This window comes from Ylistrum balloti, unplaced genomic scaffold (assembly GCF_031769215.1).
Source record: "Ylistrum balloti isolate Yb309-2 unplaced genomic scaffold, AGI_CSIRO_Ybal_v1 Utg370456, whole genome shotgun sequence".
Lineage (NCBI taxonomy): Eukaryota > Metazoa > Mollusca > Bivalvia > Pectinida > Pectinidae > Ylistrum > Ylistrum balloti.
Window position 1 is genome coordinate 205,506 of NW_026782302.1, and position 24,877 is coordinate 230,382.

The 24,877-nt window shown below is 38.1% G+C and overlaps 2 protein-coding genes and 1 pseudogene across 2 annotated transcripts; 2 read left to right on the top strand and 1 right to left on the bottom strand.

The window, feature by feature from the left end:
- Positions 1-1,221: 1,221 nt before the first annotated feature.
- On the bottom strand, positions 1,222-10,928 carry LOC132555148 (uncharacterized). Its single transcript, XM_060219498.1, has 3 exons — positions 10,890-10,928; positions 3,060-3,399; positions 1,222-2,948 (listed from the first exon to the last, which is right to left on the bottom strand). The coding sequence occupies exons 1-3, from the start codon at positions 10,926-10,928 to the stop codon at positions 1,222-1,224; spliced, it is 2,106 nt and encodes a 701-aa protein (XP_060075481.1).
- Positions 10,929-11,334: 406 nt separating this feature from the next.
- On the top strand, positions 11,335-13,014 carry LOC132555149 (uncharacterized). The gene has a single exon (XM_060219499.1). The coding sequence runs from the start codon at positions 11,335-11,337 to the stop codon at positions 13,012-13,014; it is 1,680 nt and encodes a 559-aa protein (XP_060075482.1).
- Positions 13,015-15,766: 2,752 nt separating this feature from the next.
- On the top strand, positions 15,767-22,095 carry LOC132555150 (uncharacterized; annotated as a pseudogene).
- The last annotated feature ends 2,782 nt before the right edge of the window (positions 22,096-24,877 follow it).

The following is a 24,877-nucleotide window of genomic DNA, read 5'->3' on the forward strand; positions in this document are numbered from 1 at the left end:
GAGGTAGATGGTAGGGGTAGAGAAAGTGCGAAAAGGTGAAGATGATAATTGTTATAGGGAAAGGGCAGAGGTAGGGGATAGAGGGTTCGTGATAGAGGGTAAGGGGTATGGAAACATTCTGTAAAATTTCACTGAAATCGGTCAAGGTGGGTTTTTTTTTCAGAAATAGTAGCAAACTTAAAAAAATTATAAACACATGACGAAGAAAAGGGATCGCCATGGGTCGCCATGCTCTGTCAATGATTCGAAATACTGTATTTTGGGTAAGGGTAGGAGGTACAGAGTAGTGGGTACATATTAAACGGTAAGGGTAAAGGGTAGAGAGTAGAGGGTAAAGACAAAGGATAGAGGGTAGGTCTACAGGTAGAGGGAAGGTGTAGAGATTAGAGGGTCGGTGAATGAGTAGGGGGTAGAAGGTGGCGGTAGGGATATAGGGTAGAGGGTAGATAATAGGAGTAGATGTAGGGGCAGAGGATAGAGCTATAGGTAGAGGGTAGAGATAGTGGTAGAGGGTAGGGGTAAAGGTAGTGTAGGGGGTAGGGAGCAACGAGTAAAGGGTTGAGGATAGGAGGTTGGAGTCCAAGGTAGATGGTACAGGTTAAGGGTAAGGATAGGTTGTAAAGTTGTATAGCATACGTCACTTGAAGGTAAGGAAAGATTAAAATCCAAATCCGGACTACCCGGTTCCGGATTCTTTGACATATCTGGACAATATCCAGATTGTGTAATCGTTTCTCTTGTGTTTTTATGCAAAGTTAATAAATTAGATATCTACGGAAGAATATTGCAGGGGATTGAATCTGTTTTTACTACTGTTTCCGATTTCAGATCTGGTGCTATTAATCATTCCAAGCGTAGAAAGTTTAGGAGGTTGGAGTGCTTCTTTCGAGTTAAATATCTCTGGGCTGTGGATGTGAAGGAAGGAGTTTTGTAGATTTCCCTGTCTACTTACTAGCCTCAGCTGGTGGAAATCTGATTCCCTTTGTCAAGCAATAATGTGTCTGATTTGGAAGCGAAATGTCATTTCTCCCCAACGAGTACAGAACATTTTTTGTCACATATTTAAACGAATAAAATTAATATGCGATTTATTTAATGAAAGTTTTTTTAAAATGATGTCCTGTTTTATATACGAAAGCAATTGTACTAGTGTTACATCTGTGGTATGAATGTTTAAATATGTTTAGCAACATTTGTGATTCAAGATTGATATCCAATTGTTTATCTCTTCTCCAAGCGCTCCATTCTCTTCTTGGCAGGATTGATCTTTTGACTGTATATGGCTACTCCAAGAGAATCTCTGTATTCGCCGAGAGCCCGGGGTATATCCCCAACCATTTCATAACAGATCCCTAACAGGTTGTGGACTACCCAGTATAGACCGACTCCCTGGTTCTCGTCGTACTTCAAGTCATTCAGATAGCACAGTGTGGCATCGCATCCACTGGTGTCATAAAGTTCGTGGAAACACAAAAACGACAGGAATGCAGCATAGGGAAGCGGTGGAACGAAAAGACGCCCAGCACCCTCTTCGACCTCTAGTTGTAATTGGGTTGGGAAAAATTGTGATGCGTTCTCTGTAATCTTGACTCCTGATACAAACATTTCCTTACATTTCTTTTGCAGAGAGTACCCATGTCCACAATAAAGATTTTCGTATCTGTCATCCAAACGTATTTTTCCTTGACCAAAAAAAACTTTGAACGACGAAATCAGGTCTAGACATTGTTGTAGGGTTTTAGTGTAATTCCCTGTTTGGTAGTTGTATGTTGCCAGCATCAATAATCCCGGACTGTCACACAATGAGGCAAGCGGAGTCAGAAATTTCTTGCACTTTTTCAGAATTTGGTATCTTGTTTTGTTTCCGCTCACTGCTGTGTGTCCCTTAAATTGACCCATACCTAAGTAACTCAACGCTCGTACCACAGAAGCATAATGAATGAATTCATCCTCGTCTGATCTTGATTTAGACAGGAGTGTCAATGACGCAGGAAGAACGGCATGCGAATTCCGAAAACATAAAGCGTTTCTGAATATCTCCATATCGCATTCCTTTTCTAGCTGTGTTGCTGGAGGCAGCACCACATCCCATGCTCCATTCTGTACTCTGTTGACACGCTCTCCTACAGATGGCTGTATATATGTACCGACTGAAAGACATCCCCATTTCAAATCATGAAAATCTATGAGGAAACGAAGAAGTTTCTGTTGATTTTCACCATAAACTTTACCAAAGAACATGTTGTTTCTGTTAATGAAGTAATTAGGACAGTATCCTGCCCTCACCCAGGATATCAATACGTTTATACAGAACATGAAACATAGGAAAATATGTTTCTCCTGCCAAAAGAAATCGGGTGTGATTTCCACTGCATGAAATACAACAGTTTTCATAATGTAGGATGACAGGATTTCAGGTTCACCAAGTAGCTGCTTCAACATTCCAGATATCTGTTTGAGAAAGTACTTTAGGAGTCCGTATGTTAAAAATTGGACATATGTGAGAGAACAAATCAGTTTCCTTTCCGCAGAAACAAATGAAATCCTCCATGGTAAGAATGAGTCACCAGACGTTTTATCTCCTACAGGGACAAGATGACAGCCACCTCGTACTATTTGATCCTTTAACCTTTTATTCGGCCATCCGTGCAATCGAGGCCTATTTACCCACTCATCCGCTGTGTTTGGCCAGTTGTAACATGGAAGAGAATAGACAGTATCGCTATCACAATCGGTATTATTGTCTTGACCTGTCATTGTAATAGCTGGGCCATTAATATGTGTGATAAACTGCTCTTTACTTATTATATCGTTTTTCAAATGATTGTACATTTCACTTGATAAAAATTGTGCATCCTCCACTGGAACAATGGCGTTGAACATATAACCATCGACTCTTTGTCCCAAATGAGCTACTTGCAAATTCACATAACCAGGTCGGCTGTCAGCTGCTTCTCTCATCACTAACACTGTTTTACTCGGGTCTTCGGAAATAATGGCGTCTAACGTAGTATCAAAAACTATGTGTCCCAAATGAAATTCTTCCGAATTCACATAACCAGGATTGCTGTCGGATTCTGTCATAATTGTCATTGTTTTATTTCGGATGTCCGGAGGATTGTTTGAAACTTGCTGTGGACTGGAAACCACGGTATCAATATCCACAATCATCATGTCTTTGTCTGAACCCGCCATGTCTATCCCTTCAGCCCGACTTCCTGTATGAAACCGCGGCGTAATTGAATCCAGATTGTCGTAATATTCAGATGATATCACCAGCTTTCTTTTTAAGGCTACTAGCTCCCGGCCTCCTATAAAACGATCCATTACATGATAGAGAATCCAAGACTTCTCCAACAGTTCCTGATAGTCACACATATCGATGTTATCTCCGATATCCTGAAAATACAGAAACAATATTTTTATGAATGTGAAACTAAACAACACGAAAATACCAACATGTCAACGTAATCAAAATTCAAACTCAAATCGATAAAGCTAGGGCATAATATGAATAAAAGAAAAATTAATACAATGTCTCCTGCAAAAGTACAAGGAGAATATGATCAGGTGTTTCGGAAGAGGAAACGTATTCTGCTTCATCGACGACACCCGCCATGTAAACATTGACAATCCAAGTAAGTAATTTCATGTTCTCAATGAGAATAAGATATACAACAACGAAACCAACAAGCAAACTAATGAGCACCAGACGCAGCCAATTTCATATCACACAAAAAATATAATATTTCTCAATGACGACCGTTAACCCTAACTATACACTTTCAGTATAAAGAAAACGTGTAATAAGACAACAGAGATATACTAAGAATGCACTATCAAAAGACAAAGTTAATATCCAGTGATGTTTCTCCAGTCAAAGTGTGGTTCTTAAGAATTCGCCGATGTATATATAAACGAGTATGCAGTGTCAGAGAAATCAATGCCTTATTTAGTAATGGCAGATCACAATATTCTGATATTTTTCCCCTGATTTTTATTTGTAATACGGAGATTCTTTGTGTCATTAAGAAAACAAAGACCAATATATATATATATATAAATGCCTACAAGAGTTAAGAATGATTTTTATTTTTATTGAAAAAAAAAATAGATATTAGGCAGCAGGCTAAAACCTATATAAGCCCTCTCCATAGGGTGGACAAATGGATACATACATTCACTGCAACACGAGCTGACTTCTTTTGAGGTCAAATAAAAAACGAGTTACCTCCCCTTTATCGTCTGAACGAGAAACTAATCAACGGAGAAGTCGAGAATAATAATGGGACTCTGTTGGCGGGTTTGTCAAAACAGTATATTTTTGCTATCAGAATTTTCTGCCACCATTCTTTAAGTTTGGGCTTTAATGAGCTCTGCGTCATATTAACATCCATTAGCATTTACGAGCGTGCTTGGTTTCCGTGGTGGAGGAAAGCCGGAGTTGCCGAAGAAGGACCATTGACCTGCGACCAGTATCTGGCGACATCACTACTTAGGTCTCGACGCCGAGACGCAGAAGTGGAAGGTTAGGGTTAAGCTGAGACAGATAAAACGGTCAGACGCATTAACCACTCGGTCACCGCGGCCCAATTTACAAGCAGCTGGCACGCAGCGGTTAGAGTCTTGGACGCATGCGAATCGTCTTACCAGCAACATGTGCTTTAATGAGAAGAGATCAAGACTGTATGGTTCAAGGTAACATGTCTTTTGTAAAGCTAGTCAATTGCAAGTCGCTGTACGTCTCTGGGAGTTGTTCGACTATCACGGATATCTCACTCCGCAAGTTAACACTGCCATCATCGTCCCTATCGGGTTCCACCTTACAGCTACCGTAATAACATTTCCCATGACGTTATGGACACGTTGATTCCCATCCGAGCGGTGAACTCGAGTATCAGAAGAAGAGACGAAACAACCAGACGGCTACTTCTAGGGAGATATTTTGATGTTGTGGACATTCAGAGCCATAACTCTTTGGGATTTTACAGACAAGAGCAACTAAACTATTGCGCGTATCGTCAGTCCGTATCTAATCTTATATATGAAAAAGTCCTCATCGGGATCTTATTAGGAAGTGTTCCCTTTCCTTTATCACTTGTACTCATTTGAGTACATACTACTACTAGCTTGACAAATATTGTTGATGAATCAAAGGACGCTAACCCTTTTTGGGTATCTGTTTCACTTCCTGCGTATTTTTGTCATATTGTTCTCTGTGTAATTCTGTTTGTCCGTTGTGCCTTCCCTTCGTTTCATCGATTTTGAGTAAAGTTTGATATTTTATGCAGGTGATGACATTCCACCTGTGTATTATTCATTACTGAGAATTGTAAAATCGTTTCATTTTTAGAAAAAGTGCAATTGGATATTTATTTCAACCAATATGGATTTTTCTCTGTCACCCTTTAGGATACTACTATTCTTGAACTAGTATCATTACTGACGAGTCCTAGAAGGATGAACTATGCAATCTTAAATTCTTTGAAAATTGTAATATGTGATATTTCAAGTGATCAGACAAGACTGTAAATATCCTGCAAAATATATTTGAACATTTCTAACCTTGCAGCAGAGATGATGAAAATGAATACGAAATACACCAATGATAACCACTTCTCTTTTACAAAACACCAGTATGTCTAGAACTGCATAACAAACTGGAGGATATTACAAATAAGTTGCTCATGCACAATTCTTTATTCTGCTTAAATTTGATTCAAATTTAATTCAAAACCTTAATATTTTTAATTCCAAACCAAAATAATAGATATAGAAGTCAAGTCTAATAGAAATTATGTAGATTGACTCTCAATGTTCAGCTGGATCTGGATTAAAGACCATTTAAATTTCAGTCCAACTTTATGTCCTCACGAAGTGTCTACATGCTGATCATTGGGGTATGATCTTAGTCATTTATTTCGGTCTATAACAAGTTAAGTTTTTAAATATTTTGTTTTGAGACGTGCTCTTCACTTTAATATCGTATGCACAATACAGAAGCAGTTTTCTAGTGACGTCATAAATAATGTAGAAACAGACTTCTAGTGACGTCATGCACAATGTAGAAAGAGCTTTCAAGTGACGTTATACACAATGTAGAAACAGCTTTCTAGTGACGTTATACACAATGTAGAAACAGCTTTCTAGTGACGTTATACACAATGTAGAAACAGCTTTCTAGTGACGTTATACACAATGTAGAAACAGCTTTCTAGTGACGCCATACACAATGCAGTGATATTTTATTAATATATTTAACGACAATTATATAGTACGAAAAGATACCGTAATAGGGAAATATGAATGGAATTTCTAGGATGATCGATGAGGTGTGATGTTCGAGTAGTCAGTGGATCTGTTTAATACCCAACGAAAGAAACTTACCAGAATTATTTCAACTAAGGATCCTCCATCCTTTCCAGTGGAAAGTCATCAGAACTAGATATTATGAGTAGGACAGCGGTGAAATGTTCCCTCCAGCATTTTCTAAACGTACCATTCGTTATCATAGTGTGTTTAGAAATTTCCACCAAAGCTGATTATATCTTCATTATTTGAATTGAACACAATGTGTTACCATGAACATGTTGCCGACGCACTAAATCCCTCTGCGATAATAGTTTATATCTATCGTGTTCGCTAAATCTTCGCTAGTCCCATACATGTATCATTACACTTTACAAGTAAAATCTACTAGAGCCTGCCTGTCGACAAATGTATTTAGTATCCTCAGCAAAGTTTATTTCCTTCTTCCGTTTTTATATAAGATTAATAATATTTTAATATGAACAGGAAACACATTCAATCGTTCGTGTATTTTACTGGTCGGCATGTTGTTATTATCGAGGGACTATTCCGAGCCTGATATAAACATGCCAATAGTGGATACTAGGATTAAATTCGTACTGAATGGTCACACAATTACCTAGGTTGGCATCCTTCTTTGACCAAAAATTTTACTGTTAATCAAATTTAATTTTAACTTTTAATTTAATCATAGTATTTGTATGTGTATTTTATCATGTAAATATTGTTAATTTGCTTTAATTTCAAATAAAAGAACCTCTTTCTGGAAAAAAACATAACTAAGGATGCAATAATATGACCACCGTCAGAAAATACACTTTCTTTTAATATCAAGCAGCAAGTTCCCCTTTCAGCCTATTTGGAATATGATTTATCTACCAAAGAAACAATGTATGTCTGTAAGCCTAAATGAGGCCCGTTTCTTTTAGCCTAAACTTCGTACTAGGCTTATTCAGACTAATTCACATCATATAATCTTCACTGGTGCTCCGCTTACCTTGGGTTTTTTTTTCACGAATATTGTTGAGGATACTGTGTTCAGCAATTATAAACAACTTGTAACGTGGTACAGAGAAATAACAAACATCGTGGAGATTGTCGTGGATTTAGTTGTATTAATTCAAATGGCGAATCTTTTGGGTGTTTGTAATGGACCATTCAGTTTTAATTGTACTTATTGATAATGTTTTTCTTAACTGTGGAGCAACGAAACTCTATTGAAAAAGTAAATAATGTTCAGCTAACACGGCGTAACAATCCTTCATTCACATTCTTTTTTAAAGTCGTCACAATCCTTCATTCACATTCAAAAGTCGTCACAATCCTTCATTCACATTCAAAAGTCGTCACAATCCTTCATTCAAATTCAAAAGTCGTCACAATCCTTCATTCACATTCAAAAGTCGTCACAATCCTTCATTCACATTCAAAAGTCGTCACAATCCTTCATTCAAATTCAAAAGTCGTCACAATCCTTCATTCAAATTCAAAAGTCGTCACAATCCTTCATTCACATTCAAAAGTCGTCACAATCCTTCATTCACATTCAAAAGTCGTCACAATCCTTCATTCAAATTCAAAAGTCGTCACAATCCTTCATTTACATTCAAAAGTCGTCACAATCCTTCATTCACATTCAAAAGTCGTCACAATCCTTCATTCAAATTCAAAAGTCGTCACAATCCTTCATTCAAATTCAAAAGTCGTCACAATCCTTCATTCACATTCAAAAGTCGTCACAATCCTTCATTCAAATTCAAAAGTCGTCACAATCCTTCATTCAAATTCAAAAGTCGTCACAATCCTTCATTCACATTCAAAAGTCGTCACAATCCTTCATTCAAATTCAAAAGTCGTCACAATCCTTCATTCAAATTCAAAAGTCGTCACAATCCTTCATTCAAACTCAAAAGTCGTCACAATCCTTCATTCAAATTCAAAAGTCGTCACAATCCTTCATTCACATTCAAAAGTCGTCACAATCCTTCATTCAAATTCAAAAGTCGTCACAATCCTTCATTCAAATTCAAAAGTCGTCACAATCTTCAATCATATTCAAAAGTCGTAACAATCTTCAATCATATTCAAAAGTCGTAACAATCTTCATTCATATTCAAAAGTCGTAACAATCTTCGTTCATATTCAAAAGTCGTAACAATCTTCGTTCATATTCAAAAGTCGTAACAATCTTCGTTCATATTCAAAAGTCGTAACAATCTTCTTTCATATTCAAAAGTCGTAACAATCTTCATTCATATTCAAAATTCGTAACAATCTTCATTCATATTCAAAAGTCGTAACAATCTTCAATCATATTCAAAAGTCGTAACAATCTTCATTCACATTCAAAAGTCGTCACAATCCTTCATTCAAATTCAAAAGTCGTCACAATCCTTCATTCACATTCAAAAGTCGTCACAATCCTTCATTCACATTCAAAAGTCGTCACAATCCTTCATTCAAATTCAAAAGTCGTCACAATCCTTCATTCACATTCAAAAGTCGTCACAATCCTTCATTCACATTCAAAAGTCGTCACAATCCTTCATTCAAATTCAAAAGTCGTCACAATCCTTCATTCACATTCAAAAGTCGTCACAATCCTTCATTCAAATTCAAAAGTCGTCACAATCCTTCATTCACATTCAAAAGTCGTCACAATCCTTCATTCAAATTCAAAAGTCGTCACAATCCTTCATTCACATTCAAAAGTCGTCACAATCCTTCATTCACATTCAAAAGTCGTCACAATCCTTCATTCAAATTCAAAAGTCGTCACAATCCTTCATTCACATTCAAAAGTCGTCACAATCCTTCATTCAAATTCAAAAGTCGTCACAATCCTTCATTCAAATTCAAAAGTCGTCACAATCTTCAATCATATTCAAAAGTCGTAACAATCTTCAATCATATTCAAAAGTCGTAACAATCTTCATTCATATTCAAAAGTCGTAACAATCTTCGTTCATATTCAAAAGTCGTAACAATCTTCGTTCATATTCAAAAGTCGTAACAATCTTCGTTCATATTCAAAAGTCGTAACAATCTTCGTTCATATTCAAAAGTCGTAACAATCTTCATTCATATTCAAAAGTCGTAACAATCTTCATTCATATTCAAAATTCGTAACAATCTTCATTCATATTCAAAAGTCGTAACAATCTTCAATCATATTCAAAAGTCGTAACAATCTTCATTCATATTCAAAAGTAATGTTAACGTTAGTTTGTCTTCTCGGCCTTAGAAAAAACACGTAAAAGTAGTCGAATATCGTAAATAAAGAAAATAAAACATAACTACAAATGGCACAGAGAACTAAGAAATTTACATTTATGTTTAATGTCATTACCGTTGTTGAAACAACAATACATTCCTAGTCATCTTTCAAACTGCTGACGGCATTATAAACCGTTCTTGCTCAGTTCCGAAAGTTAATCGCCATAGTACTGAAATCTAGCGATTTTACGGTAAAACTGCAGATGTGAAATATGATAGGGGCTGTGTGGTTGAGAGATAACGACAAAATGTGTACAACTGTTGTGTTATTATATTTTTTTAGTTTTGTTTTTCACGTTTTTTGACATCGGCATGAGACTTTTTAAACAATGCCCTCTGACGAACAATTATGGCAAGTAAAGCTATTTAACCATTAACTGTCTGAAAATAAATGAAAGTATCGAACAAGACCATCATCGTATTGAAGATTTTTTTTGTTTTTTTTTGTTTTTTTTTTTTGTTTTGTTTTGATTTTTTTGTCTCTGCTACTGTCTGTGTGGTTATATACATATACGATATCATTGACAGATTTGTAATTTATCTAACTCGAAAATTTGCATCTAAATTGAAGAGGAAGGCGAATTCATACCGACCAGGAAATTCAGTACTTATCTCTCTTACACGTGGTTACACGTCCCTCCGTGGGCCCCAACTGAGGTTATTATTTATTTCAAATGCCACCGGTAGGATTCGAACCCGTACCCTTTGATTTTTGTGCGACGCTCAACCGACTTCATCTCAGGGATGTCACTGAAACTGTCTAATCAACGCTAAGTAGTTGCTTCAACTGACGAAACGACACCAGTTACAATACAACCGCTCCAGATATGGAAGGATTTTACAACAAAAAAAGTTATTTAAATAGTGTCTTATGGTTTTTAATGCAAATTTTCAACAATTTATAACTATAAAAATCTGGAAATCATTACGCTCCTGATACATCAAGAGGGATAAGTACGATCCGATACATGTGTCACATCCAGAAGTTTGGATAGATTTCCAATGAGGAGACTTCGAAAAATCCAACGTGATCGGAAAAAATAGATCATTAGATCTGGATGCAGAGGTGCATTGTAACTATAAAATAAATTACCCAAAATTCTCACCATAAAAAGTGTTTATCCTCACTTTATGCCGTGTGTGTGGTTGTTAGAGCCGAGTGTTGCTTCCCTTAGTTCAGCAAGAAAACAATGTCGTTGTTTGTGACAATTTTTAACAGAGCAGAGAGGTCCTTTCTTCCACCTTTTGAGAAAACATGGATACACTAATGTTGTGACAGTAGATATAACATGTGCCTGTTTTACCTGTGTTGTTTTCACCTGTTTACCTGCCTTCTTCCACATGACTTATTATCTTCTGAAATATAATGTAGTGTATTCCCACAAACTTTCATTTAGACTATGTTCTTCAATTCAAATATTTTTAAGTCATCTGAGACAAAGAAATGGGTGGTAAATATCTCCAACAAAGAGCTCACCAACAGCGAGAAAACATTACTCGCTAAGGGTATGAACTATGCCATCGTTCCAGATAAGATCCCAGTTGATGACTTTGTTGCAGCCACGGAACAAGCCTGCAAGAAACTAAACTTTGCGGAAGCTGACCAACTGAGATCACAGGTAATAGGGGTTTTAAAATCAACAAAATTACCTCAGAGAAACATGACCAAAGAAGAACGGGTCGCAAAAATTAGGAAGAGACATATCCATCACAATATTACCAGCTGACAAAGGAAAGGCAACAGTCGTCATGGACACCGACGATTATGAGGCGAAGGTCATGACAATGCTGCATGATAACAAGACATATGAACAGCTGCAGACCAACCCTACCAACAAATTTAAAAGACGCCTCATTTCTATACTGACTAGATTAAAACAAGAGAGCAAAATCACCGAAAGCCAGTATAGATATCTGTATCCCACAGCTGAAAATACCCCGAGAATATACTGCACACCCAAGATCCACAAGCAGGGGAACCCACTGAGGCCTATTGTGGACTACACTGGATCCATTGGTTACAACGTTTCCAGGTCACTAGCAGACATTCTTGAACCGCTAGTGGGGAAATCGGAACATCATGTCAGGAATTCTAAACATCTAGCAGAAGCTATGTCCACCATCATGATCCAAGAGGATGAACAATTTATTTCACATGATGTTGTTTCTCTGTTTACCAATACTCCCATTGATGATGCACTGAAAATCATTCAAAAACGCTTAGAGTCAGACAGATCCTGGCGTAAAAACACAAACCTCCATATCAAGGACATCATGGATCTGCTAGAATTTGTACTAACCACAACATATTTCACATTCCGAGGCAACATCTACCAGCAACGCTTTGGAACTGCTATGGGGAGTCCAGTGTCGCCTATTGTCGCCAATCTGTTCATGGAACATCTAGAACAACAAGCAATAGCCACTGCCCCCATAGATTGCAAGCCAAGCCTATGGAAACGATATGTCGATGACATTTTAGAAATAATCAAGAAGGGATCACAGAAAGATCTAACTAACCACATGAACACTATTGACACCACTAACAACATTAAGTTTACATGTGAGGAAGAAACCAATTGCGGAATGCCCTTCCTAGACACACTTATAGCCAGAAGAGAAGACGGAACAGTGAAGTCATTGGTCTTCAGGAAAAAGACCCACACAGGCCAATACCTCAACTTTAAATCCCACCACCCTTTACATCAGAAGTTAGGGGTCGTACGCACGTTGCTCAATCGATGTGAGACCATAGTCACAGAACAACAGGACAAAATTCAAGAGCAGAGCCACATCATGAAAGCAATGAAAAATTGTGAATATCCGGAATGGGCCCTTAACCGGGTACAAAAACAGTGTCAAAATAAAGAAAAAGACAGAAAAAGACCTATGAAAGATCAAAACAAAACAAAAATCCAGGTTGTCATCCCATATATAAAGGGTAAATCTGAAACCATCCAAAGGATATACCGCAACCATGGCATAGCAACAGCCATGAAGCCCCACAAGACGCTTCGAAATATCCTAGTCCACCCTAAGGATAAGATAACCAAAGAGAATGTCGCAGAATGCATATACAAGATCGGGTGCAAAAACTGTGACGCGTCATATATTGGAGAGACTGGAAGGCGATTCGGGGTTCGCCTTGGGGAGCACCGGAAAGACACCGAAAGACAAGAGGAAAAGAAGTTCACCCGATCAGAGAGGAAGCAGTCGGAGTCCCAGATAAACAAATCGGCAATCACTGACCATGCCATGCAGGAAAACCATGTGATTGACTGGGAAAACTCAAAGGTGCTCGATAGGGAGAACCATCTTCTGAAGCGACAGATCAAAGAAGCCATCTGGATACGCCGCAGCGGGGCAGTTCTGAACCGAGATGAGGGGGCTCATAGACTCTCGCACATCTATGACCAAGTAATAAAATAAGCGTAGCCGAATGGTTTTACTATTCGCTAACAGTAATTTCGGCACTTGTCAGCATGTCCGAAATCGACGCTATTCCACGACAACTCGTACACATATCACACCTTTGTGTACATGCTTTACTGGTCATTTGTCTGATGAAGGTGACAGCGTACGGATCGTACTGGTCACCGAAACGTCACATATTAAAAATTCCTGGTTGTGTATAAAGAATCTTTACATAATCCTTACTTTCCAACCTGACGAAAATGTTCAGTATTATCTCATAATGACTTATTGCGACCCCTTTTTGACCGGCGTCGTGCGTCGTAAACTTTAACCTTTTTCAACATATTAAAAACTTCTAAACATTTTTTTTAAATAATCATCCCATGGCTGAAGGCGCAACAATATTGTAAATAATATGGTTCCCAACCCCAAGGAGCCTGAAGGGCGTGACTGAAAAGAGTCAAATTGGCTGAAATTCCAAACATCTTCTTCGCAATAACCAGACAAGGTAGAATAAAATACTCTTCATTACATAATTACACAGGAAATAAAACAGACACTCCAAAAGGGTAAGCGTCCTTTGATTCATCAACAATATTTGTCAAGCTAGTAGTAGTATGTACTCAAATGAGTACAAGTGATAAAGGAAAGGGAACACTTCCTAATAAGATCCCGATGAGGACTGAATGTCCACAGCATCAAAATATCTCCCTAGAAGTAGCCGTCTGATTGTTTCGTCTCTTCTTCTGATACTCGAGTTCACCGCTCGGATGGGAATCAACGTGTCCATAACGTCATGGGAAATGTTATTACGGTAACTGTAAGGTGGAACCCGATAGGGACGATGATGGCAGTGTTAACTTGCGGAGTGAGATATCCGTGCTAGTCGAACAACTCCCAGAGACGTACAGCGACTTGCAATTGACTAGCTTTACAAAAGACATGTTACCTTGAACCATACAGTCTTGATCTCTTCTCATTAAAGCACATGTTGCTGGTAAGACGATTCGCATGCGTCCAAGACTCTAACCGCTGCGTGCCAGCTGCTTGTAAATTGGGCCGCGGTGACCGAGTGGTTAATGCGTCTGACCGTTTTATCTGTCTCAGCCTAACCCTAACCTTCCACTTCTGCGTCTCGGCGTCGAGACCTAGGTAGTGATGTCGCCAGATACTGGTCGCAGGTCAATGGTCCTTCTTCGGCAACTCCGGCTTTCCTCCACCACGGAAACCAAGCACGTTCGTAAATGCTAATGGATGTTAATATGACGCAAAGCTAAACTTAAAACCCAAACTTAAAGAATGGAGGCAGAAAAATTTGATATCAAAAATATACTATTTTGACAATTATTTGAATCGTTTAACATGAGTTCTGCTAGTAAGGTTCTGAAGATAGTCCCATTATTATTCTCGACTTCTCCGTTGATTAGTTTCTCGTTCAGACGATAAAGGGGAGGTAACTCGTTTTTTATTAGACCTCAAAAGAAGTCAGCTCGTGTTGCAGTGAATGTATGTATCCATTTGTCCACTCTATGGAGAGGGCTTATACAGGCTGTTGCCTAATACCTATTTTCTCAATAAAAATAAAATCATTCTCAAATCGTGAATTTATTGAATTATCTAACAAATGATAGATGTGTAACTCTAGCTAATTATCTTACTTGTATTAACTTATAGGTTGTGTTTCATTTAGTGCCAGTATAAATATCTCTTAGCGTAGATGTATATCTTTGTTTTCTGTTTCCTGCTCTTAATGACACAAAGAATCTTCGTATTACAAATAAAAATCAGGGGAAAAAATATCAGAATATTGTGATCTGCCATTACTAAATAAGGCATTGATTTCTCTGAAACTGCATACTCGTTTATATATACATCGGCGAATTCTTAAGAACCACACTTTGACTGGAGAAACATCACTGGATATTAACTTTGTCTTTTGATAGTGCATTCTTAGTATATCTCTGTTGTCTTATTACACGTTTTCTTTATACTGAAAGTGTATAGTTAGGGTTAACGGTCGTTAAAGTAATCTCATAGAGAAATATTATATTTTTTGTGTGATATGAAATTGGCTGCGTCTGATGCTCATTAGTTTGCTTGTTGGTTTCGTTGTTGTATATCTTATTCTCATTGAGAACATGAAATTACTTACTCGGATTGTCAATGTTTACATGGCAGGTGTGGTCGATGAAGCGGAAGAGGCATACATTTCCGGAACACCTGGTCATTCTCTCCTTGTACTTTTACAGGGGACCCTGTGTTAATCTTTCTTTTATTCATATTGTGAACTAGAGTTATCGAATTTGAGTGTGAATTATGATTACGTTGACATGTTGGTATTTTCTTGCAGTTTTGTTTCACTTGCAGGATATCGGAGATAACATCGATATGTGTGACTATTAGGAGCTGTTGGAGAAGTCATGGATTCTCTATCATGTAATGGATCGTTTTATAGGAGGCCGGGAGCTAGTAGCCTTAAAAAGAAAGCTGGTGATATCATCTGAATATTACGACAATCCGAATTCAATGATGCATGACGGGTTCAGACAAAGACATGATGATTGTGGATACTGATACCGTGATTTCCAGTCCACATCATGTTTCAAACAATCCTCTCGACATTCGAAATAAAATAGTGAGAGTGATGATTGAATCCGACAGCAATCCTGGTTAGGTGAATTTAGAAGAACTTCATTTGAGACACATAGTTTTTGATACCACGATAGACGCCATTATTTCCGAAGAGCCGAATAAAACAGTGTTAGTGATGAGAGCAGCAGCTGACAGCAGACCTGGTTATGTGAATTTGCAAGTAGCTCATATGGGACAAACAGTCGATGGTGATATATTTGGCGCCATTATTCCAGTGGCGGATGCACATTTTTTATCAAGTGAAATGTACAATCATTTGCGAAAAGAAAAGGTAGGAAAATTACAATGGATCACAAAGGTTAATTGCCCAGCTATTACAATGACAGGTCAAGACAATAATACCGATTATGGTAACGATACTGTCTATTCTCTTCCATGTTACAACTGGCCAAACACAGCGGATGAGTGGGTAAATAGGCCTCGATTGTGCGGATGGCCGAATAAAAGGTTAAAGGATCAAATAGTGCGATGTGACTGCCATCTTGTCCCTGTAGGAGATAAAATGTTTGATGACTCATTCTTACCATGGAGGATTTCGTTTGTCACCGCGGAAAGGAAACTGATTTATTCTCTCACATATGTCCAATTTTTAACATACGGACTTCTAAAGTAGTTTCTCAAACAGATATCTGGAATGTTGAAGCAGCTACTTGGTGAACCTGATTTCTTTCGGCAGGAGAAAAATATTTCCCTCTGTTTCATGTTTTGTATAAACATATTGATATTCTGGGTGAGGGCAGGATACTGTCCTAATTACTTCATTAACAGAAACAACATGTTCCTTGGTAAAGCTCATGGTGAACATCAACAGAAACTTCTTCGTTTCCTCATAGATCTTCATGATTTGAAATGGGGATGTCTTTCAGTCGGTACATATATACAGCCATCTGTAGGAGAGCGTGTCAACAGAGTACAGAATGGAGCATGGGATGTGGTGCTGCCTCCAGCAACACAGCTAGAAAAGGAATGCGATACGGAGATATTCAGAAAAGCTTTATGTTTTCGGAATTCGCATGCCGTTCTTCCTGCGTCATTGACACTCCTGTCTAAATCAAGATCAGACGAGGATGAATTCATTCATTATGCTTCTGTGGTACGAGCGTTGAGTTACTTAGGTATGGGTCAATTTAAGGGACACACAGCAGTGAGCGGAAACAAAACAAGATACCAAATTCTGAAAAAGTGCAAGAAATTTCTGACCCCGCTTGCCTCATTGTGTGACAGTCCGGGATTATTGATGCTGGCAACATACAACTACCAAACAGGGAATTACACTGAAATCCCACAATAATGTCTAGACCTGATTTCGTCGTTCAAAGTTTTTTTTTGGTCAAGGAAAAATACATTTGGATGACAGATACGAAAATCTTTATTGTGGACATGGGTACTCTCTGCAAAAGAAATGTAAGGAAATGTTTGTATCAGGAGTCAAGATTACAGAGAACGCATCACAATTTTTCCCAACCCAATTACAACTAGAGGTCGAAGAGGGTGCTGGGCGTCTTTTCGTTCCACCGCTTCCCTATGCTGCATTCCTGTCGTTTTTGTGTTCCCACGAACTTTGTGACACCAGTGGACGCGACGCCACACTGTGCTATCTGAATGACTTGAAGTTCGACGAGAACCACGGAGTCGGTCTATACTGGGTAGTCCACAACCTGATAGGGATCTGTTATGAAATGGTTGGGGATATACCCCGGGCTCTCGGGGAATACAGAGATTTCATCCATACCCACCTTCTACACTCTAAACTAGGTATCATATATTCCACGGTATATATTGTCACATGGCTTCATATATTTTGTCAAAGATCGTCATAAACCTTGTCGCATTGTATCACACATTGTCATAACTATCATTTATGCCGTGAGACATAATACATTTTCACACATGATATATGTTGAAATAACGCATCACACATGTTATCAATGGCAATCACACATTATCACTGGAAATCACACGTTATCACTGGAAATCACACATGTTATCACTGGAAATCACACATTATCACTGGAAATCACACATGTTATCACTGGAAATCACACATGTTATCACTGGAAATCACACATGTTATCACTGGAAATCACACATTATCACTGGAAATCACACATGTTATCACTGGAAATCACACATGTTATCACTGGAAATCACACATGTTATCACTGGAAATCACACATTATCACTGGAAATCATACATGTTATCACTGGAAATCAAACATGTTATCACTGGAAATCACACATTATCACTGGAAATCACACATGTTATCACTGGAAATCACACATGTTATCACTGGAAATTACACATGTTATCACTGGAAATCATACATGTTATCACTGGAAATCACATATGTTATCACTGGAAATCACACATGTTATCAATTGAAATCACACATGTTATCAATGGAAATCACACATGTTATCACTGGAAATCACACATGTTATCAATGGAAATCACACATGTTATCACTGGAAATCACACATGTTATCACTGGAAATCAAACATGTTATCACTGGAAATAACACACTATCACTGGAAATCACACATTATCACTGGAAATCACACATGTTATCACTAGACATCACACATGTTATCACTGGAAATCACACATGTTATCAATGGAAATCACACATGTTATCACTGGAAATCACACATTATCACTGGAAATCAAACATGTTATCACTGGAAATCACACATGTTATCACTGGAAATCACACATGTTATCAATGGAAATCACACATGTTATCAATGGAAATCACACATGTTATCAATGGAAATCACACATGTTATCACTGGAAATCACACATGTTATCACTGGAAATCACACATGTTATCAATGGAAATCACACATTATCACTGGAAATCGCACATGTTATCAATGGAAATCACACATTATCACTGGAAATCACACATGTTATCAATGGAAATCACACATGTTATCAATGGAAATCACACATGTTATCACTGGAAATCACACATGTTATCACTGGAAATCAAACATGTTATCACTGGAAATCACACATTATCACTGGAAATCACACACTATCACTGGAAATCACACATGTTATCAATGGAAATTACACATGTTATCACTGGAAATCACACATATTATCAATGGAAATCAAACATGTTATCACTGGAAATCACACATGTTATCACTGGAAATCACACATTATCACTGGAAATCACACACTATCACTGGAAATCACACATGTTATCAATGGAAATCACACATATTATCACTGGAAATCACATATTCTGCAACTTGAAAACAAAAAAGTTGTCACCTCATCAAACATGGCATCATATTTTGTTCCATTACCGCAATGTGGTACAAAAGTCAATCGGGTCCAATTAATAGGCGGTTAAAAGTAATTTCAATTCATTTTCATTTCAAGTCGCTTCTTGATTCAATTTCAAACGTTGAAAACGGGCTCTAGCGCACACGGTTCCATTTTAACGCAACACCGGGCGTCCTGGATATGTATTTTGCAAATAATATTATGTATGTAACATGTAAGTGCTTGATAAAATAAATGTAAATTATGTTGAAGTTATGTATGTAAGGTGACATTTTTGCAAATAATATTATGTATGTAACATGTAAGTGCTTAATAAAATAAATGTAAATTATGTTGAAGTTATGTATGTAAGGTGACATTTTTGCAAATAATATTATGTATGTAACATGTAAGTGCTTAATAAAAAAAATGTAAATTATGCTGAAGTTCTGTATGTAAGGTGACATTTTGAAATAAATTACATCAAATTAATAATTTTGTAAATGAACTCATGTGAAATCTACCGTTAGTGTGAAACTGACTATGATTGCTTTTCTATGGTCTTCCTAAACCAACACTTTCTATTGTTTTCTAAAAAGTGGGCAAATCGAGAACCCATCCCTAGAATTAAAGAAGATCTATTTACTTCCATGGTAACGGTTTTGTAATTCTCCTATTAGTAAAGTCACATTCCACGTGCCATGATTAAATATTTACAGAGAAAACCAAGATTCCATCCAAGATTGTTTCAACTGAGAGGGATCAGAAAACAAATGTATTCCCGTACATATATTTCCATTTTACCACCATTTTCCCGTTTAGTTCCGTGTAAACCAGATGGGGTTTATCAGGCTATAAGGGCAGTGTGTAAAAATCCCCTCCGAGAGAGCACATTATTTGTGTCAATTTTTAAAAAAATATAATTAGGTTTTATTAGTTAAATTTAGACGTTTTTAGAGTTAATATGACACTAAACACTAAATGTGATTGTGGAAATCCTTGTGAAAACTTTTTTTTATATATACTAAACAAAAAAAGAAAGGTAACACTACTTTATTCTGTGATTAATTAATTAACCCCTTCATAAATCCTTACCAATCATGTACGAATAAAGTAATTGATCAATTCTGATAAAACTGCAGTCATGGTTCATTATAAAACTTTGCGTTCAGTTGATTTTATTCGACTGTAAAGGACGTTGGGGTCAATTTCAAAGGTAACATCATTAGTAACGGGTATGGCCACCGTTTGCGAAGTAAACAGCATTACAGCGTCGTCGCATGGAACTCGTAAACCGGCGGATAATTCGAGGAGAGATGTCTTTCCATTCAGCGATCAAGGCTTGGGCCAGCTTCTGCAAGTTTGACGGCTGATTTTGGCGTTCTCTCACGCGTCGCCCAAGAACGTCCCAGACATGCTCAATCGGTGACAAACCAGGTGATTTAGATGGCCAATCTAACACCTGTTCCTTATTCTGCTGCAAGAAAGTTCTGCTGATGCGACTGATGTGCGCTGGTGCGTTATCCTGTTGAAAAATAGCGCCAACGCCATGGCGTCTTAAGAATGGCAGAACCACTGGTCTTAAAATTTCGTCCCGATATCGAATGCCGGTTAAATTGCCATCTAACACAACAAGCTTGGTACGAGTCCCCCCACAAATACCACCCCAAACCATTACACTTCCGCCGCCAAAGCGGTCCCGTTCTGCGACGCAGCAGTTCGCAAAAAGCTCCCTTCGTCGCCTCCACACTCTGCGCCTTCCGTCACCGTGTTGCAGACAAAACCTGGACTCATCTGAAAAACAGAACATTGTTCCATTGTCGTAAGGCCCAACGACGGTGAACACGGGTCCAGTTACGCCGATTATTACGGTGACGTCGCAACAAATTGGGTCCAGTGTAGGGACGCCGCGCTTTCAATTGGTAGACCCTCAACCTGTTGCGGACTGTTTGGGGAGACACATGACGCCCAAACAATGTTCTTGTAGTCTCTACTGCGGTTACGAATCGATTGCGCAAGTGTATCAATCGTATACGACGGTCATCCCTGGCGGTCGTTTTATGGGGTCGGCCGCTTCGGGGACGATCGGATGTTGACCCAGTTTGGTTTAAACGACTTACCAACTGGCAAATTGTCTTAACACTGTAACCAAAATGCCGTGCAACTCGACGGCGAGACTCCCCAGCCTGGATCACGCCTACAGCCCTTTCTCTCTGTACTTGTGACAGCCGGGGCATAATGATGAAGTTGATAGATAGCAAGATTCGGTGATTTCTAAGTCCTAAGGATGTTTATGAAATTCAAGCGAGGATACAAGTTAGTCGCAGAAAACCTCGTGCAGCTCTTTCGCTAATACAGGCTTTCACGCTTGAATGATTTTGGTAACCCCCTTGGATTTTGTAATGTAAAACATTACCATTTTCTAATATTGCACAAACGTCATTTTATTTACACTCATTTACAGGTATTCGCCAAGGAAACATGTTAACCTTTCTTTTTTGTTGAGTATATGTCCTTAGTACAAAAGGTCAAAATTAATATTGACTGATCCCAAGAATGAAAATCTGTCAGTATGAAAAAACCTTAACTTCAGTTTTCAGCTCATCTGGCCCGAAGTAGAAAGAGTGCTGCCTACGTCGTCCTTCGTCCGTCCTTCCGTCCGGCGTCCGTCAACTTTTCCTATAGATCGCTGCTAGCCACGAACGATTGAACAAATTTTAACTTAATTTGTTCTTAAGTTTCCTTAGGGAAAAGAGAACCAATTTTCTATAACCGCTGGGTCTGACCCCCAAGGCTTTGAAGGGCGTAGCCAATAGGGGGAAATTTATCAATTTAACAAAAAATTTATCTTGTCCTTCAGGAATTGCAGGATATTGTCCAAATTCGATCCAGAACGTGGTTGGGTGACAGGAAATCAGTTTAGTATAAACTGTGGGTCTTGGCTCCATGGAAGTAGGTGAAATATGGCAATTTTTCAAAATTAGTCTTCTTATGTAGAAATGGCTGGATTCTGCCCCAGTTTGGCCTGAGACAGTCTTTGCTGAAGGAGATCAATGCATGAACAACGAGTTCCGGACCCCTGGAGCAGGAGGGGCGGGGCCAATTAGTAGAACTAGAGCATTATCTGTTAGAACTGAAGACAGCCTTGATGAAGAGAAATTGTAAAACAATGTATCTACACCCCTTTTTGAGCCAGGTTAGCGATACAGGCCAGCCAAGGAAACATAATACAACATTAACTCATCAACTTTTATCGTTTGTATTATTAATATATTAATTATGTCAATATTATTATTTTGAATATTTAAAAAAATCAACTTATGTAAACTGTATTGTACAGATGGCCTTTGCTATGTTGATGTAACTTTTGTCAAATCATTTTGCTACGTTTATACAATAAAATATGTTTACATCAATAACAGAACTTACAGATATATCACAAAACAAATGAGAACATTTTCATTAGAAATAGAGGACCTCATTTATTCGAATATATTATTACGTCTCTATTTACACGACTCCAGGTTTCCTCTTTCCGTTTTCATCTAAAGTTAATACGCGATAATGACAGATGCCCTTACTGTGATATTTCCTACGGATACAGTCTTGTATTTCTGCTACATAACAAATAAACATTTACTCTGCTATGCTCAGCCTGTTCAAAACTGATCTAACGTTTTACATCAGTTCTGATGAATTTGACCTATACTCTTGCGACCTCTGATTTGATTTCAACTAATTATGTTTCATTATGTCAAAACAGAACTAAGATATTTCAAAAAAGGTATTGAGCTTTAACGTTCTGGGGTACCTTTATCAGTTCATAGCCGTGATCTATTTAAGAGTAAAATGGTAAGTCGTATCCCATAATACAGACGAACATCTTTCAGATAATTTATAATTTTATAAATCTGAACAGTTTCAAAAGGGTCTTTAGACGTTACGTTGTGATAAAAAAAATTCTCGAATAGGCAGAAGTTGTTGATGCCTAATAAAAAATATTTAACGGTGAATGGCTCATCACATCCTAGCATAAAGGATTATCTTCGCCTTTCAACATATATGAATGTGTAAGGTCCCATCCGAAGACGGGCATGGACAACTTCGTCTCGATGGTTGTCTCTGTAGCATGGAGACCATTCACCGGTGATAGGTTTTACGGAATGCAATTTATTATCGGTATATTGATTCTATTCCTCATGTAACTGAGCTGTTAAAATTTGTTTAATAAATGGTTTAAAATCGGTAAAATGAAGTTTAAAAACAACAGGTGATAGCGATAAAGCCTCCTTTGCGCATGATCTGCTTTTTCATTGCCTGGTATTCCCATGTGCCAAGGAACCCAAAATGATACGAAAGTTTGAGGCAAGTTCATGAAATAGTATTAATGTATTAAGATTACGAATGAAAACATTGTCGATATTTCTATTGCTAAGACTCTGTAGCTCAGAAAGAGAGTCTGAATGGATAACAGCTCTCATTACTTTGTTTGAATATATTGCAGGGCGAGATCGATAGCTCGCGCTTCCGCCGAGAACATTGAGGCGTTGTTCGGCAGCCGGCATCCATAGGTTTCATCTTGTGTAACCATGGCTGCAGCAACCTTATCATTGTGCTTTGAACCATCAGTATATAAATGCAGATTTTTAAAAATATCTTTTGACAGCAATTTCGAGAAAGATGAACGGAAGGTGTCTGTTTCTGATTTAACCATTTCGTGAAGTGAAAAGTCAGCTTCAGGTAAATGCAAGAGCCAGGGTGGAATTTCTATCGTTCCGAATGACTGAAGTTTGTCAATATCAATATTTGTGTTTTGTAAAAGAGCGGAAATCCAAATACCGAATGATGGAATGGTTTTTGGTTTGCTTTGAAACAAGGTTTTATGCTTTGGATCAAATACAGGTGAAAAAGCAGGATTTGAAGGATTTGACTATAGGTGAATGGTGTATTGCAAAGTCAATTTATTTCGACGGCTATATAGTGGTGGTTCGTTAGCCATTACATAGAGGCTTGCTGTAGGTGTGGTCCTAAATGCCCCGAGAGCGAGCCTCAGACCCTGGTGGTGAACAGCGTCTAATAATTTGACATATGAAGGTCTAGCAGATCCATACACAATGGAACCATAGTCTAATTTTGATCTGATAAGAGCTCTATAAAGTATTTGAAAACTTTTTGCCACCAGCTCTCCAACAAGTGTGGGACACTGCCTTTAGAGTGTTCAGTGTTTTAAAGCTGTGATATGTTTAATATGTGGAATGAATGATAATTTCCTGTAGAATATTACATCCAAGAATTTGGTTTGCTCAGCATCTGGAACAAAATGAAAATTTACCGTTGAGGCTGTTGGTTATATACGTTATGAATGTTGTAATATGTCCCGCTGTGCAACAGTCGAATTCTGAATGCTATTTGTCGTAATTTATTTCGTAATGCGAACATTCAAACTCTGAATGTTGAGCATTGTACAGTGTGTGTCGTGATGCGCAACATTCAAATTAATAATGTAAGGCATTTCGTGGTGGGCAACATTTCAATTCCCATTGTTGAATGCTGCAAAACGCAGGGATAGAAAGTAAATTTTAGAGAGTAGGTTTCGAGGGTAGGTGTATAGGGTAGAGAGTACATGGTAGAGGGTAGAGAGTAAGGGTTAGGGGGTAGAGGGTAGAAATAGAGGGTAGAGAGTAAGGGTTAGGGGGTAGAGGGAAGAAATAGAAAATGGAGAGTATAGGGTAGGTGTAGAGGGTAGAGGATACATAGTAGAGGGTAGAGAGTAAAGGTTAGGGGGTAGAGGGAAGAAATAGAAAATAGAGAGTATAGGGTAGGTGTAGAGGGTAGAAATAGAGGGTAGATAATAAAGGGTAGCTGTAGAGGGTAGGGGATACATAGTAGAGGGTAGAGAGTAAGGGTTATGGGGTAGAGGGTAGAAATAGAGGGTAGAGAGTAAGGG